Source organism: Vidua chalybeata, chromosome 4 (assembly GCF_026979565.1).
Source record: "Vidua chalybeata isolate OUT-0048 chromosome 4, bVidCha1 merged haplotype, whole genome shotgun sequence".
NCBI lineage: Eukaryota > Metazoa > Chordata > Aves > Passeriformes > Viduidae > Vidua > Vidua chalybeata.
This window is the reverse complement of record NC_071533.1, coordinates 35,430,754-35,448,832: the sequence shown is the minus strand read 5'-3', so window position 1 is coordinate 35,448,832 and position 18,079 is coordinate 35,430,754. Positions and strand designations below refer to the sequence as shown.

The 18,079-nt window shown below is 34.0% G+C and overlaps 1 protein-coding gene across 1 annotated transcript in view; it reads left to right on the top strand.

Moving 5' to 3' along the window:
• The window catches only part of SGCZ (sarcoglycan zeta), a 173,575-nt gene that overhangs the window by 106,039 nt on the left and 49,457 nt on the right, over positions 1-18,079 (top strand). The window contains exon 3 of the mRNA XM_053940643.1: positions 2,494-2,581. Coding sequence (XP_053796618.1) covers positions 2,494-2,581 — 88 coding nt within the window. The remainder of the gene's footprint in view (positions 1-2,493; positions 2,582-18,079) is intronic.

Below are 18,079 nucleotides of genomic sequence, written 5' to 3'. Positions count from 1 at the left end.
CCACATATTTCAGCTAAGTCTACTCTGAATGTCTAGCTCCTCTGAGTAGATTATTTTTGAATTCCTTGAACCCCTGTCTTTAGGTGCTTCCTGCATAAAATAAAATGCAATGTAATTGTAAACATAACAACATCATTACAAGATGAAATGCTGGACTGCTTAACATGATAGAAGTTTTGCCACTGTGTTTTCTTTGGCCCAGTATTTAAACTTGCTGCTCTGTATTTGTCATCCAAAAAATGAGGAATATAAATTTAAGTTCTTAACTTCTTCAGCCCTCTTTTTATTTTTTATATAAGACAAGAAAAGAAGAAAGAAGGCCTGGCTTGCCTAGTTTTTTATTATCTTGTATTTCAGAATTCCTGTATTTCAGATATACAAGGTTCTTTTGTTGAAATTAGAACCTGGGAGGCAAGTTTTAGCCTGAGGTTTATGTTAAGTACTTTTCTATGGTGAAAGGAAAGAAGCCTTCGTTCAGACTGTGATCAGTTTTTGTGAGTGTAAGTGTCCAAACCTTTACTGAACAGGCAAAAATAGGCATGGCTGTATCCCTTGCCAAAGATAAGATTATTCTGACTGAGAAGACTTTTAACCAAAAAGTGACTACACAAAAGTTAAAAGGGCTCCTTAAAAACCTTTGGCCTTGCAAATGCCTATTAGGACAACTACCTTTTCCAGAGCAGCAGTTGCCTGGATTAGTGATTTTCAAAAGACCATAAAGAAAGTGGAAATCAAGTGGAGAGGAAAAGGTTCTTAACAGCTGCTTTTGTTGCTAGAAGCTCCCTTGATTGCATCACATGTTCATCTCAAACTAGTAGAATTGCACACAATGTCTCACTGATAATTATATCTTTTTATCTGGAAAGATGGACAAGCCAAACAGTCACTTTCATCTGCCAGAATCTGTGAAGCAGAGCTAATTGGCAGGATGTTGGAGAGGTCATAGCATAGTCCAGTGAGAGATTAAATACACCTGAACTCCTTGAAATTAGCTCAGAGTCATTTAAGGCTTCCCAGGGAACTGATTATCATTTAAAGTTAATAATCATAGTGAAAACAACTGGGAGGAATGTTTTTTGTACAGGAAAACTCTGCATACAAAGGAAAGGACTGTAAAGCACAGAAAATTTTAGAGAAATTATGCATCACTCAGGTAAAAATAAATCTTTATCTATGTCTCTTTGTGTAATTTCCTTCTTATCTAAAAAACTTTTAAGAACAGCATGAGCCAATATATTAAGAGACGCATATGCGTGGTCTCTTTAACCTGTACATGCTTAATCCAGGGATGACCAATAATAGATGCCCAGGGAAGAATCTATGAATATAACAAGTATATAATAAATTTCCTAAATATCTTCCTAGCCTTTAGTCATTCCTACCTAAGGCACATCCCCAGCTGTTTCTGTCAGATGTCTTCATGCTGTTGGATAAACATATGTAAGCATACTGAATGCTAGCAAACTGCCAGAAGCAATAAAGTAACCCATGGTCTCTCTGCAGTCTTCAGGGAAAGAGCTGTGTAGTATCAGGTGATTTCAGGGAGAAAAGTGCCTCTCTGCAGCAGCAGTCACAATCCTGCTTTTTTCCTTTTCTCATGCACTCACCCCACTCCAATGAGAGCATGATTGGTGAACTTGCAATTTTTTTTTAGGCTGTTTCTCTTGGCTCTCTGTTGAAGCTCTTCCCCTTTCCTGCACATCTGTGCTTCCCCTAAAGGAGTGCATCTGGCTCCTCATTCTTCAAGAAGCAAAAATTCTTTTTTGGATTGTTTATGCTGGCTTTGAACACAGGATACACTTACTCCTATATATGCAAACATTTTTTCAAAAGCTCAAACCTAGTTGGATGCTGAAAGCCATGTAGTCATCCTGCCAACTGACTCCAAAATTGTTAAGACTGTATTTCGCATAAAGTGTTTGTCTCCTTGCTTTATCAGTTTGATCCCTAATAGTACCCGTAAGGTACTAATGGCAGTGGATCAGAATCACCTTCCAGTGCTCTCATTGTTTTTTTGAGAGTAACAATTCTCTTTATCTTCAAAGAAACACCTATCTGTGTTTGTAAGGTTTTAGTAAGTGCAATGCAAATATTATACATTATGCAGATAATAGGATAATACAATATGGTGTTGGTTAGGTAGTTGGAAAAGTATAGGTTAACAGTATATGGGAAAGGCTAGTAGAACAGGTTTGCATTAAGGTTTTTTGAATTTGGAACCTTGTAATATTAACAGGTAATTAAAACCCAAATTAAAGAAATTTCTGAAGCAGGGATTATATGCACAAAAATTTCAGGTTTAATATAGTATTCTTGGTATTCTTTAATATAAAAATTTGACTTGTAAAATATTTAATGATATTTAATTTAATAAAAATTAAAAAGAGCTGTTGACACAACTTCCCTCTCAGCATGCATGTTAATAATAAGTTCTAATTTAATTTTACCTCAATTTTTTGTTCTCTCATTTATTGTCTCATACATGTTTCCCAGGATAGTCCACTGGTCTTACAGTCTGACAGAAATGTAACAGTGAATGCAAGAAATCACATGGGACAGTTAACTGGACAACTGACAGTAGGTGAGTGTTCTTTATTGACTGTTATGTTTATCACTTTAGCTTTATTAATAGGTTGCATTTATTACTGTCACATATAAAATATTACTGAAAAGTCAGGAAAAAAAATCTCATCATCATACTCAAAAACCATTGCATACAATGGATCATAAGAGCATGATTCAGCATTAGCTCAAGGAATAAAAACTAGAAAAGCTTCAAAATAGCTAAAATGAAAACAGCTTAATGAAAAATTATTATTTTTGAGACCATTGTAACAAAACAAACTGAAAAAGCCTCAGCAAAATATGTTTTAACAACACTTTCAGCTGGACAATAACCATAATTTTTTTACACTTTCTGTCAGTCTTCCACTATTTCAGTGGCAATTGCTTTAGCCCTGTCACTTTTGTAAGGCATTTGTATAAGCACATATTCAAAGTAGTTGGAGTAACAGAATGTTAAAGATCAGGAAAAAAAAAAACCAAACAAAAACCAAAATGCTTTCCTAGCCACTACAAAATTTAAATGAAAAGCTAACAAACTGCCAGTCACTCATTAAAACGTATTTTACAAAGTAGAAAATATAGCTGTTCCAAATGAAATGGATATAAAAGAATCCTCTACTTATCTGTTTCACTTACCATGTATTTCCCTATTTTATGAAATTTATTGTGTTATACTTTGTTTTTAGTATGAATCATACTTTTTTTGTTAATAAATATGAAGTGATATTTCTTTATATTTTCTGAACTAGAAGAGTACTGATATTAATTTATTTTTAAGAATATTGGTCAAAAAAATCACTAAAAAGTGATGTACTAGTTTTGCTACAAAACAATATATATTGACTGGTGTGAGTTTGTTGGCCCCAAGTTGGGCAACTCCCTGGGGGCTCCCCTGGCAGGGGAGACCCTCCTGGAGCAGTTCTGTGTCAAGAACGAGAGACACATTGGACTTTTTCCTCTTCATCTTCTGTTTATTGTTATGTTATCAAAACATCATCACGCTGTCTGCACCATAGTCTGCGTGCATGAAAAACAGCGCAAAAATGGCTAACAACCTCGTGTTGCAAGGTCTTTTAAGTCTAATCAAAAACTAAACTACCCAATTAAGAAGTGACACCTAGATTATTTCTCTTTCTAACCCAATAACCTACCCCTAAAGTCCCGCAATACAGATTTTTCTACCCAATTACAAGATATCGTCTAAACCCAAGAAGAAAGAGGAAGAAGAAGAAGAAAGGAACTCAAGGCAACACCCTATATCCTCCATCTTGAACCTGTCTATAACATACTAAAAATCCTAAAAACTAAATTTCTCACCCATGTGACATACTACACTACTATCTACAATCTCTACAATCTATTTCACACTTTTGTGGTTTCTATTTTACCTTGAGGCTTTGGAAGTTCTCTCTGTGAATGAGGGTCAAAGTCATTGCTCCCCTGGGAGTCAGGATGCCCCAGAGCAGACAGAGCAATATCCCCAGTGCCCTGGGTTTCCACAGACTGGGAATGGGGTAAAAAAATATAACATACATTCGTAAGACCTTAGTATACAAAATTCAAGGAGACACCCCTTAGACATTATGTGTTTTCATTTTTTTCATTTTACTTCTGAATTAAGATGTGTTTTGCGCATTGTTTTTTCCTCATGTGCTGAGGTTATGGCAACAAATAGTTTTAAGTTAAACTCTAGTTGTAACCTATACTAAATTTTCATACTGACTGGAGTCAGTGGCTTCTAGTTGTAAAAATCTTTTCCAAGTGCACACAGTGACATGCCATCTGCACTGATTTCCCTGAACAACCACATCGAATGACTGTGCAAAGGTAACCAGACTTGGTAGCAGGTACAGGTGAGGAAAATTAAGCTAACACCTGTTCTGGCCATATTGTACTTGCCCAGTGCAATTACAAAATGCAGTTCTCTATCATCTGGTAACTCTATTGTTAAAACCTCTGCTTCAGCTGGTAACTGCAAAAAGGTGAGTTGCCCATGGCAGACATTCACATTGGCTGAAATAGATATAATATTTTTATCACTGACACTATTCTGGCTGAGTGAATTCGGGACTGAAAATGTGTGTGAGTGTATTGAGACTGACCTACTTAAAGGTATCACACTGGAGGTTAATATTCTAAAAATATGAAAGCCTGAAAAAAACATGTGTTTTTATGTTACCATCATTAGGGCGAACACCTTAAGCTTCTTGGTGTGCAGCTGGTGCCATCTCTGGAGACTTGAATCTTGTTAAATTGCAATATTGTATTTACATTATTTCTTAATCTATCTTCCTCTTTGTTGCATATATGGCCTTTGTTATTTCTTATATCGGTATAAAAATCTTTTTATTTTAGTGAATCACCTGTGCAGTATTGGATGCATGTTAAAATACTCCTTATCTCTTATAAAATACTTCTTACTTAATAAAGACCGTCACAACTTCCAGCAGAATCAGTAAAACCTGGATATTCTACTATTAAGAAATCAAAGAAATTAACAGGAACCTAAAAGTAAAAATATATTATTAAGGCATTCCCTTCTAAATTTTTTTTGTTGTGAAAGACAAAGTTTTTACTTTTGCCTAGGTAAGCGCATGTCCACATCTGCTGAAAGAATGGGAGGGGACTTTTCTATGCAGTGATTGTTTACAAAAGAAATTTTTTTTTTCTTAGTTGTAAATATGCCCCAGAAAGTCCTTGTCTCTAAAAATGCTCCCTGTCAATTCACTAGTGATGTGTGCTGAAGCAGCTGTTTGTGTAGCTGCCCAATGAAAGCAATAAAAATAAACAGTGAGGAAAAATGTTTTGAACAACAACAAAAAAGCAAATTATCATGTCTTGGGGGAAAGAAATTTTCTTGTTAAAACTTTGAAATGTCATTATCTGTTCAGTCTTTAAAGAGTTGAATAATAATCATTAAAAAAATAGACTACAAATTAATATGCATGGCAAGAGCATTCTACAAAGAAAGAAGGATGTCAGTGCATTCAAAAGGATGATAATGCACTTTTTATACATGTGATATTGGCATTTTATCCACATTTCACAGAACTGAAGTGATATTACAAGCCAGCAAATAGGCTGGTCTCATCCTGTATTTGGCAACCAAATTTCTGCTCATGACAACTAAAAATTCTTTCTGTGGTGTTTGAAACTGTGCCATGTAAGATTAAGACAGACTTAAGAGCATATAATTAGAACTGTAATGGGACGATGGATTGTGTAAAAAAGTGTTACTGTTATTGGGCTGGGAGGAAGAAGGCTATATGTTCACTCAGGGAGATGGAAAAAAAATCCAGTGAAACTCTTAATGGGTATTCAGTTCTGTAAGTGACAAAATATGTCATTAAAGTGCATCATTAAGACATCTTGGGAAACATCCTAACCTAGGAGAAGTGAAAAAAAGTGTATTAAATAAATTTTTAAAAAGTAACTAAGTGTATTGAATGATTGAGTGGTTGCATGTTTAAATAGTATAAATTCAAGTTATGCTTCAGGTCATACAAGACCAAGGGTACACCCATTATTGCAGTACAGCATTTTTTATACTGGCACCAAAATCTGTACAGAGAGAAAGTCACAGCTGTAGCAATGCTTTCTGTTGGGATCTGTACCAACTGAGCAAGAAACATTGGTTTGTACTCCAGTCTATTCATGACATATGGTCTGGAAGCTGCCAAGTTTGTGTCTGGATCTCCAAGAGGACTCCACAGCCTTCAGTTCTTAGACGTGCCATTTAAGACCAATGGAGCAGATGTAGCACAGACGTGAATTGTATGTAATCTATAATAAAGATGAAAAGATGACAATCCATTGAATTTTTCTGGATAAGTTGTCAGATCTCTCCCCTGAAACCCTTACTTGCTAATACTTCTGCATTGTGCATTTCACAGAATTACCTTTACACAACCTTTTTTCTCTGTTTAATCAATGTTTGCAGAGTTTATATGGAAAATTATTCTTTTTTTCTACCGATCTAAGAAATGCACATTAGTTGCTCACCTTGAGCCACAAGTCTTTTTTCTCCATGCTGTCTGCACATATCTTAGATATCTCTGTCTGCTTTTGAGTGGAGTACGTTAGGCTTGCAAGCACTAAAGAAATGTAATGTGACATTTGCAACTGAAACATACATTTGTAATTAATGTAAATTCATCCTCAGGTTGGATTATTATTTCAGCTTTTTTTTTTTTTTTTTTTTTTTTTTTTTGGTAAGAGGTATTTTTTTCTTACTTTTTTTCCTTAATGCAATAATTGTTTCTGACAGGTATTTCTGCTACTGTTTGACCCTCTTCTATTCATAAAGAACTCTAGGGATATCTGAAATATGCAAAAAAAAAAAAAAAAGCATTTAATTTCTGCTAAGCTTTGAGCCCTCAGACAGAATCATAATTCTTAAAGACATCCAGACCTGTGCAAGTCACAGCTTTGGAGAGCTCCTGAACCTGTCTCTCCTCTCTAGTCACTGAGATCTCCAGAGCCATGCAAATTCAGAAAAAGTATTTGAATACCAAAGTTATATCACATTCTTGCATCTACTTTTTGAAAATTAGCAGCACTGCTAAAGACTGATAACACTGCTAAAAGGTATACTCAAACAACTTGTCAAACTTGGAGATCCTTTCCACACATTTACCACAAAATTTGTCTTGTATATTCTGAGATCTTTTTCTTTAAAATTTGCTTGCTTTTTTGCGGTGTTCCATCAAGAGTACTTGGTTTATTGTTCAGAAACTGTTGGACATTGGAAACTGCAGGTATGTAACTTTGTGGGAGTGGGAGTCTCCTTCATCATCCATACCTATATCATATATGGCAGTTTCCTATGCTTATATCAAGTGATACCTTAACAGGTAACACATCCTTCTTCTGAGGCCTTCAAAGTAACTCATCACTTCAATGCCACTTCTGATGTTCCCTTTGAAACATTTACATATCAATGAAGATATGAAGCAAGATACAATATTTCAAGTATTCTTGCTTTTAGAATGATCTGTGGGAGTAACAAAATGTTATAATATATTCTTACTCTCTGGGGTACTAACAATAATAATAAGGTACATGTACAAATATGTGTATACATATTGCTCTAAAACTTTGGTATTATTGTCAAACATTTACTTAAGATTTTTATGAACTTGAACTAAGTATCCATTAATAACATCCTTAATGAGAAAAGAAATGTTTCTTGTTTGCATGCACTGTAGACTCAAATGTAAGGTCTTTTCTCTTTTGCATATATTGCAAGAAGAGGGTGGTTTTAGAATGATCATAAACATACATCCTTTCCTCACTGTTGGAAAAAGGATCTCTTATCTGCACAATTGTTCTTGTATCATCTGTAGTAGGGTGCTGGGTGGGAAGGGATGAGTTGGTTCACAATCCCTCATCATTTTCTGCCCTTCAGCTGGGCAAACATGGATTAGAACTTGTCAGGAATACATGAAAGAAAGCTCCTTCTAATTACAAAGAGGTTTGCCTACCTGTCATTCCAAACTGCAGTGAGATTTCCAAAATCTGAACTACATTAAACATTCTGCTAGTCTAATTTCCATATTAACGCAATTGCTCTTGTAACCACTGTGGTACAGTAGGATAATTATTATTGCTAAGAAGATATGGCAAAACAAAGCCAGATAAATGAGTTATCCATTTCTCAGCACTCTCTCACTTTCTATTCCTTAACTGAAATACAGACTGAATAAACAAAAATTTTGGTCCCTAATACCATTTTCATGTATGCAAATGATAAATGTAGACAATTCATTTTACCATACCTAGATGAATTAGTAGTCCAGTTTTTGCAGTTATATACAAAGAGGAGAATTTCACATTGAAATTCAGACTGAATATGTAATAGCTTAAAATCTTCTTTTGGGACATTTTTTCATTTATCAAGTTATTATTGTAGCAAAGGTTTTCAACTTATAGTTAGTTCACTTCCTCTTAATTTTCTACTACAAAAATAAATGAACACAGAGTCCATAATTTCTGGGCTAAATTGCTTGCATTGCTTACATATTTTCAGATTTTTTTAGAATTTTCTGTTGACAATCACTTGGTTGATGTTTTCCCTGTTACCTTTAGACTAGTCAGTTGTCATTCAGAGAATATTTGGATAATTTACACGGCAAAATCTTATACACTCTGAGTGTACTAATTTTAAAGTATAATATTTCTTTAACTTTTATAGCCAGTTAAACACTCTTCCCAAATGTAGGAATATAAACAGTTTATCAGGAAGTGAAAATACAATTCCTGTGCTAGTTTGTGGTACAAATCCATTGTCAGATCTTTTAAATGGAGGTAAATGGGAGATAGCTTGCTCTTTTTTATACAGGTTAGTTTACCTTGTACTTAACTGCAGAGTTAAAGGATTTCTTTCAGCTTCAGGACTTACTGCAGAAGGAATGATGGAGCAGTGCCTGGAAGGCCATATGCCTTTATGTCTCCTCCTGGCAAAGCACGTGAGATGAGCCAAGAGGCAGTCAGAAAGTGAGCCGTGTTGCTCTTAACAATTGAAATGTCCAGCTGGAATCTGAGTCTCATCCCTCCTCTTAATTTACAGTGCAACGTAATGTTGCCTCCGTTTCTGTCTGTCTAGTCCATGGAAAAGTCATTTTACAAACCATCTGTGCTGTAACAGGTTTTGTGATAGGAGTTCACCTAATATATACTCTCAATGACTTCAGCTAAAGTATCATGATAATCTATTCCCATTAATTAATTACCCTGAAGTGTGGTGTTAGGAGAAGGTGAAGGTTTCTGAAAACTGGTCCAAACTTTGACCTATTTGCCAGCACTTTGATAAGTCTGCCAAATTAATCCTGGAAAAATTAACATCATAATTTATTTGAAATTCATCCATATTTCTCTTGCAATTCTCTGTTTACGTAATTTACAAATAATAGAAAGCATTGAGGTTTGTTTTAATTCAGCATCAAGAGGCAGACAACTCCTTTCTAATTTTTGTTTCTATTTCACTTGTAAATTAGTTGCATCATTTTCTGGGTTAATCTTCATATGTGCATTTGAAATTCAGCTATGGCAATTATGCCCTTATGACAAGCCCTTGCATTAACTGGATTGAAAAATAATACTTTTTTACACATCCATTACACAATTAACTCATAAAACTCTTAAATATATTACATCAACCATTTTCTATCCAGTTTGTGCTTTGTTAACAAGATCTCTTTGAAAGAGAAAGATGCTTTACACAGTACTTCTGATTGCATTTGATAAATTAGGTATATTTTCAGTTTTTAAGCAATATCTTTTATATATTATGAGCTTATTGTGTGTTATGTGCAGACATAACACTACATTGCTGTTTAATATTTGAAATACTATATGTGTAAAATATATCTTAAGTTTCCCTCACTGCCACATGAATTGCTACATGAAAACTGCTGTAAAAATAGAGTAGTAAGATATCTGCCAGTTATTAGGACCAGGTAGTAATTCTTTCTGGTAGGTATTGCCATTATTTAGCCTGATAACTCCTTCCTAAAATACAAGAGCATATCACATCAGTTGAGATGTAAAGAATTTAAAATTCTTTATGAATAAACACAACTTCAAGCAGCAGTAGGACAGTAATGAATTCTGTGCAATTTCAGCATGGTTATTTCAGGGGAGAGAGAGTACTTATACATTGTTGGTATTAAACAGCTCATCCAAAATGTCTATGCAGTGGATATGATTCTTTGCCTTAAGTTTTATCATCCTCAGTAGTGTGTTATACATAATATTTGAATCTTAAAATTAATAACTTCAGTACTTCCAGAGCTGAAGTCTTAAGACCTCTTCCCGTTCCCCTTATTTCTGCATTCAGTATATTTTCTTTCTTCTTTCTACCTTCTTCAGACTCTAAAAGTTTTTGTCATTTGAGTCTTGATCCAACTTTTCTTCTCTTTTTCTTTCCCTCAGTCTGAGCTCAGGAAGACTATTTCTACCTCGGATACAAGGTACAGCTCATGTTAGTTCATATCTGAAGTTGTATTGATCTAACGTGGAAAGCATCTTTTCTGTCCGTAACTGACAGACAAAAAGAAAAACATACTTTGGACTTTTATAAATAGTCTGATATTTTTCTTTTTGTACCATAGACAAAATACATGCAACTTATTTTCTTTCCTTGCTTGTCCATGATCTAAATTTTGAGGGAATTTTAAGGTCCAGTACCTTATTTTTGATGTGGTGCTGGCAGGAACACCTGGCATGCTAAGGACTGGTGAGGTGCTGGCTTCCTGCAGGAGAGTCTTCAAAAAGAAGCCACCACAAGCCTCTTTTTCTCATGAAAGCACAAAGGTCTGTACACACTGTCACTTTAGAGGTGATATGAAAATGATGAAAGGGAGCGCTAAATCAGTGTTTTCCAGGCAGGGATTGTGGAGGGGGAGGAGTACAGCACTGACTGTGCAGAGAGGTGTCCAATCCGCTCGGTATGAGCCTCAGCTCGTTGCCTTAGTATTTCATCTCAATGCTATCTTTGACCCCAGAGCATCTGTAGTGAGCCTGGACATATACTGAAGTAGATTTAAATTATCAATAGCTATTTGGCAGTGGTACTGCAATCCTCTGCTTACTTTGGTGCTTTAAAGGCTTTTTATTTTACCTTATTGTGTTTTCAATACAAGTCTGGACCTTTCCCTGTTTCTAGAAAATTGGCATTGAAAAATGGGAGAAAAAGGTACTCTGTTGTAATTCTCAAATATTTTATTCTCTTCCTATCCCACCCAACCTGACTCCATAACAAATCAGAGGACCTGGAACTATGACCAGGTGATTGATTTAACTGTAGAAGTAGAGTCTGAGTGGGAAGAGGTAATTAGTGTTTTCATGGTGGTGCAGAAGTGTTAGTGTTTAAACATTAATCCATTGCCATCTGTCCTGCTGCTGTTACCCACATGCTGTTGGCCAGTACAGCGAGCGTAACTACTGCCCAAATGTTCAGAGCAGGGAAGGAGAAGTGGTTTCCTTTTGTAGGAGAGACATCCCAAGAGTCAAAGAAATGGGGTTATTTTAGAGGTATAGGAGTGGATTTGAAGGATGCAGCATACATCTTCCAAAGATGGTTCTAATTCTTTGTCTTTAGCTTTATCTGAGGATAATACTTCACTTAACTTCAAAAACAGCTGCTGTGCATGCATTGAGACATTCACAAGGCTGCTGCTGGGTGTTAAGCATTATTAAATTACCTACAACATCTGGACCTGACAGGACATTAAGATTTTATTTTTACCCCTTTTTTCCCCTGATGTTCAGACAGATCACTAATATTGTCAGGAATATATTATTCTAAGAGGTGAAGGACAAAATAGAGGCAAAAAATGAGAAGCCTATTTTAAGTTAATTAAATACAAAGACATAATTTAAAAGAAAGAGAAGAACAGTGAGATCTTTCTGGTGTTCTTTATTTCAGATTTGTAGAGAAGACTTGGAGGTAGAAATTCAACAGCATGCTGATCTTGTTAAAGGTGTTGAAATAACAGCAAAGAGCTTTTTTAAACATAGGGATGAAAAGTAATTTGATTGTAGACTTAGATTCTTTCTTCAGCTAAGTCATCTTTAAAAAGTCTGAGTTCTATCAGTTTTATTATTGAAGCATCTATGAGAAATTAGCCTGTTTCTATTTGTGAAAGAGATTCTTGCAAGTGAACAGTCAGGGTTGGAAACATTTGTGTTTGCCCATGAAAATTATTTGTCCATATGAGATTGTGGACTTCTTAGATAGCAAGTTCTGGTGCATATCAATTAGATTACTAGTATTAAAAAATAAATAATAAAAATATTTCCATTTTATGGAATTTCCCCTCACATATCTTTAGACTATTAGAAATTTCATCTCAGTGTTATGTTGCAATTAATATTGTTTTCTAAAAACATCAATATTGAAGTTTAATTTCTATTTATTGCACTACTCTAAATCCCATTAAAAATATATTTCCAAAACCAACTTCAGTGTAACACTGTAACTTTAAAATTACATTGGAAAATAGCAATTAATAACCACAGCTAGAACACTGTGGCATTTTTGTGCTTATTTATAAATGAAATTTTTTATTTGCCTTTTTTTAATTTCCATTAGGATTAAATTTTAAATTCTATATTATGCCAATACTAGACATATTTAATTGTGCCATTTGTAGATGAGCAGAGCTGTCTTGATGTAATTTGTCTCAAGCATGTACAACATTGTTAAAGATATATTTATTATGGATTTTAAAAAAATTAATACATAAATATATCTCTGAAAATAACTTATTTTTCCTTAGGCTATTCTTAGAGTGATAAATATTGTAGTTGTAACTGAATTATGAACAGATGGCATTGAATTAGATTAGCTGAATATTTTTAAACTTGACGAGATTTTTTCCTGTGAAGAAAAGCATTCCATAAATCTGAAATTAATTAGTGACTGGGAATAGTTATCATTCACTGAATCACTAACATGTCTTAGAGATCAAATTAATATAGAGTGAACATTTTTTTTCCAAATCAAAATTAAGGACTACCTTGCCTTTAAAATAAGTTATTAAACATTAGGGTTCCAAGACTTCATGATTTTGCTTTTGTGTTATTCTGCACAGGTTTTTTGGTTGCAGAAGTTGTTTTGCTGCTCTTTTATAATATATATTTCCAAAGCATCTGGACTTTTTATGACCTCAAAGTTTTCACACACTTTAAGATTTCTACCATATTTTGTTTCTGGTGCAGAAGAAAAAGCCAGCTGCTAATTTAGCACATTTATTTTTCTCTCATTGAGTGATTCTGGTTGGCTTGCCATTCTTCTGATATGAAAGCTTTCAGCTAGTCCAGACAAAAACTGCACCTATGCTGCAGGTCTTGTCTCTGAATTTGCACATCCATCTGCATCTAGTTTGTATTTCTTTCCAGATACAAGATCGTACACTCTTTTAAGGACCCTTTAGATTTCCCAAGGGTATCAATGTAGCTTCCATAAGTGGGGTATTTCAAAGGTAGACAATCTGGCAGTGGTTCAAATCACAAAGACACAGAATTTCAGTGTCAGCAGGGCAACTGGCTGAGGTAGATGTCTTCATTGGTGAATTGAATTTCATCTTATGTGTTACAAGTCAACAATGAACTCCACTGAGAACATTAATCAAAAGAGACACTTCCAGAAGCTAAGAGACCAAATATGCTTTTATCCTGCTTCTACAGCTCTCTGGCTCTTGTCCCACTGTCAAGGGCAAGGAGACAAGTAATTTCCTAAATGGGTAATGCAGAAATCCTGAGAGCTGGGTTAAGCCCTCAACGTCTTGTGCCACCATTATAGCAGATGCTAGTTGCTTAGAAATCTGCAAATGCATTTCACTGCAAAGCTGCAGATGGGTTTAACATTATCCTTTTCTGGTAATCAGGGTATATTTTTTCTCTTGTTTTACTACCCAGTAATACCCAGTGGTAGCCTTTTTGTGGATGAGTCATGTGTGTCTTTTAGTATTTTGTACATTCTTTCATTAAATCTTTCTCAGATAAAGTGTGATTATATAAAATGCTAAGACCTTTTGCATAGATAGCTTCAGGATATTTGAACTCACAAGCTAAAGCAGATAATTGGAGAAATAGTTTATGAAAATGAGACTTTTATAGTCTTTCTTATGTAGTAGCTATCAGTATTAAATTAATATTATAAAAATGTTGAATAGGGGATTTTTGACATTTCTTTTTCAAGAAAGTTTCTGAGTACTCTGGTAGCTTTTGTCCTTTGTTTAGGTCTTCTCTCTCCAAGTGTGATTAATTCAATTCTTTATCTCAAAAAGATTTGATTTGCATTCAGAAACATTATAATGGTCTAATTCACTACACTGCGAGTAATATACAATATTTTTGAGTCACAACAGATTTTATTTAAAGTCTGTGGGAAACTGCCAAAGCATCTGAAAGAACAATTTGTATCTTTTTAATAAAGTCAGGGGGAAAAAAAGGAAGTTGGAAAGCTAGCCTCTTAATAACAAGGGTACATAAAGAATATATTGACAAGGTGGAGATAGGTCAAATGTTGGATTCCATGATTTCGGAGGTCTTTCCTACCTGAATGATTCTGTGAATATGGGCAAAAATATTAGCTAGCTATTAATTTTTATTAATAAAACACCAAAAAATGTTCAAAATGCCCGCTGGGTAGAAAAAATTCTCAGAATAACTGTCTAATGCTTACAGAGAATATTACCAGTAAGAAAGAAAACAAAAATGCTTTTCTTTTTAAATCTTTACAAAGTAAGATCCATAAGAGTTACTTAAAAAGGTCAGAGGATAAATGAGTAAGAGGAAAGGTAAAGAACCATTTGGTTACATGAATGTATTTCACTTCATCCAGTTTCATTTTTAGTCCAGTTACCTCAGAGTCATAAAGAAGGATGCATAAAGCCCCTTGCACTACTAGGAGGTATTTTAGACAGCATGCAGATGAGAGATTAGGCCTCAAAAGATGCAAATAAGTCAAACATTGGATTTATTTTTAAGAAAAGAATAAAGCAGAGATGTAGAGATTTTTCAGTAGAATTTCTGGTAAATTGGTAGAACATTCAATAAGGAAGTCTGGCTATAATTCTGACCTAAAGGAAACTGATTAGCTTTCTACTCCCATTCTCATTTTGTAGTGCACAAAAAATGTTAGATTTATAAATAATATATACGTATTATAAATAATACAGTTGCATGAGCTGGACTTTTAAGCTTGTCAATGAAAGCTAAGTTGATAAATGAAGCTATAAAAAGAAGTTAACATATTGTGGCTATTTATTGATGTCATAAAGAAAGATTCCTGGACAATAAAGGAAAATGTGTAGGAAAACTGGTAATAAAAATTAATAGATATTTATTTATAATTTAACTTACTATTTATTTTATATTTAAATATTTTATTTAATAATCTAATTTAAAATTTATCCATTTACAGAAACCATGTAAATTTCTTTATTATTAATATATGTTTATTATATTTTTTGCATGTTTATAATACATCTATAGTATTGTGAGAAAAACCAGTCTGATACAAAAGTCATTTTACTTGCTACTCAGTTCAAGAATCTAGATAACGTTTTGAGTAAATTAACCTCAATGAGATTATAAAAAGAGCAAAACATACATTGTGAAGTCCTACAGATAAATTTTGGTGCCTGACTTATCTTCCTGTGTCTTGCTTGGCTTTCTTGGCTAAGGACCCATATAAGCAATTAAGATATTATAGCTAAAATTACAGACAATGCACATCCTTTTAATTATTACAGAAGCAAAAGAAATATGTTGACTTAAAGCTCAAACAACCTTCAAGAAGCAAAGAATCACATTTTACTTTCATTCCCCCATGTGTATTGCTCATAAATGATGAAATTATGAACAGCTGTATTTGATCAGACCAAAGGTCTGCTCAGCAATGTAATTTCTGAGTCTCATGGAAATTACCATGTGTTAGGGACAGTAGGCAGAAAAGCACAGAATTGCTCTTGAGTTGTGGCCTCATATAGAAGTAGGATGGAGAGTGTTATCTGCTGCTGCTTGTATACTACTCCCACATACTCTTTTCAAGGCTGGGGTTCCACTGTCAAGATGCAGCACGAAGACAGGAAGGATATATTCTATCTATTGCAGAGGTGACAGACAATATTTCAGATGTGTTTTCCAGTGAAACTGATATACCATATCAACAGTGGACTTGACAGTGCTGGGTTAATGTTCGACTCGATGATCTTAGAGGTCTTTTACAACCATAATGATTCTATGATTCTACAAAGTTCCTAGAAGTAAAATCTGCTTGGGAACGCAGAACTTTTCTGTCAGATTTGATTTGACAAAGTCCTAAGCCTGTTATATCACTAATCTTTAATGGATACGATTCAGATGGTTCTACTAACTTTACTCTTATAATAACATGTGCCTTATTTCTATGCTAATAATTTAGGTTGACAGATGTTATTGTTCACTTCCAGAAAAGGTAACAAATGTGTGCTTTGTTTCTTCTCACTCAGCATTTGCTCCTGTTTCCCTTCTCTGAGTAGATAATCATTCAAAATAGGAAACCTTGAAGATCAACTCCTAGAAACAGTAGCTTTCTGACATCTCTACAGCAAGGCCACCATCTATTGAGAGTGAGCTACAGGGTCTTTTACCTTCTACTTTCACACTTTTTAGATATAATGAAGATGGTCCCTTCCCTTCCTCAGCAAACAGAACACAGAACATGTTCTGACTGTTGTGAATCTTTGCTTGTGTAGATGTTTTGCACTCAGCTGAAAGTTCTCTTTTTCTTTTCCAAATTCCTCAGTGCTTCTGTTCTGTTCAGTTGGTACGAATCCTTCATTTGCACAATTGTTCTTGCATTCACTGAAAATTTTTTAAGATCTCTGCTGACCAAAATACCTTAATATCTAACATTTCTATGAATATTAAAAAAAAAATTATCTAGGTGCATACTTCTCAAAAATTCATTTTAGACCCAGATGAATGTTGAATCTTTATAAAAAATGCTTTATCTCTTAAATCTCCAATCTCAGAAGCATCAACGCATTCTCATAAAGGTAACTTTCTTTGTCATCCAGACTGCATAAAACTCTGCATTTAATAAGTGTTTAAATAATCAATTTTTCATTAAAGAACCAGAAGAAAGTATATTGAACTTTACTATGTTTCCCATTTATAAGGATCAGTTTGTGGTAATTCCATTTGAATTCTTATCCTTATATTTAATTTAAGGTTGTTGATTTTTTATGTTTTCTGTGTCTGAATTTTTTGTATGCCAGGCGGACATGGAAGGTGATTGAGAAATCAGACACACAATGCTAGTGTTTGTAATCATATCTAAACCTTGTAAGACTGGAGAGTTCTTATTACTTTTTATTATCACAGCAAATAATGGTTCTAATTATTATTTCCAAATAATAATGAAGTCCTGTAAGTAATCATTGACTTTAAAATGAAAAATGTTAGAACATGCATTCTTCATATTGTTATGATTATATTACTTAATTAGTAAGTCAAACTATCTACAAATTCAAAGTAGTTTTTATTTTGAAATTTAATCTCTATTACTGTTAATCTGGATTACAGAACCATAATTTTATTTTTACAGAAATAGTACAGCATGTACTGCCCAACATTTTCATTTAATGTGTCTTCACTACAGTTAAAATGAACAATTTTAGGCTTTGTACCATTTTAAATGTAGCTGGTTTAAGGCTAGTTTCAATTATACAATTGCTGTGCACCAGGTATGTGTTATAAACCATCAATACATACCATGTATATATGAATATGATACATATATTTTTCATCTATATACTTTAAATGAAAGGAATTTCACAGAAACATAATAATTTTTTGAGAATTATACATCTGAATTTACAAGTAAATAGTTTTCCTGAACACAAGATGAAAAAAGAGTTTGTCATAAACACCTCTTTAACCCGATTAAAGCTGTTATGTAGCCAACTCCATGTCTAGTATGAAGTAGAATAGCAATATAGTAAGAAGTAGCAAAGCTAAA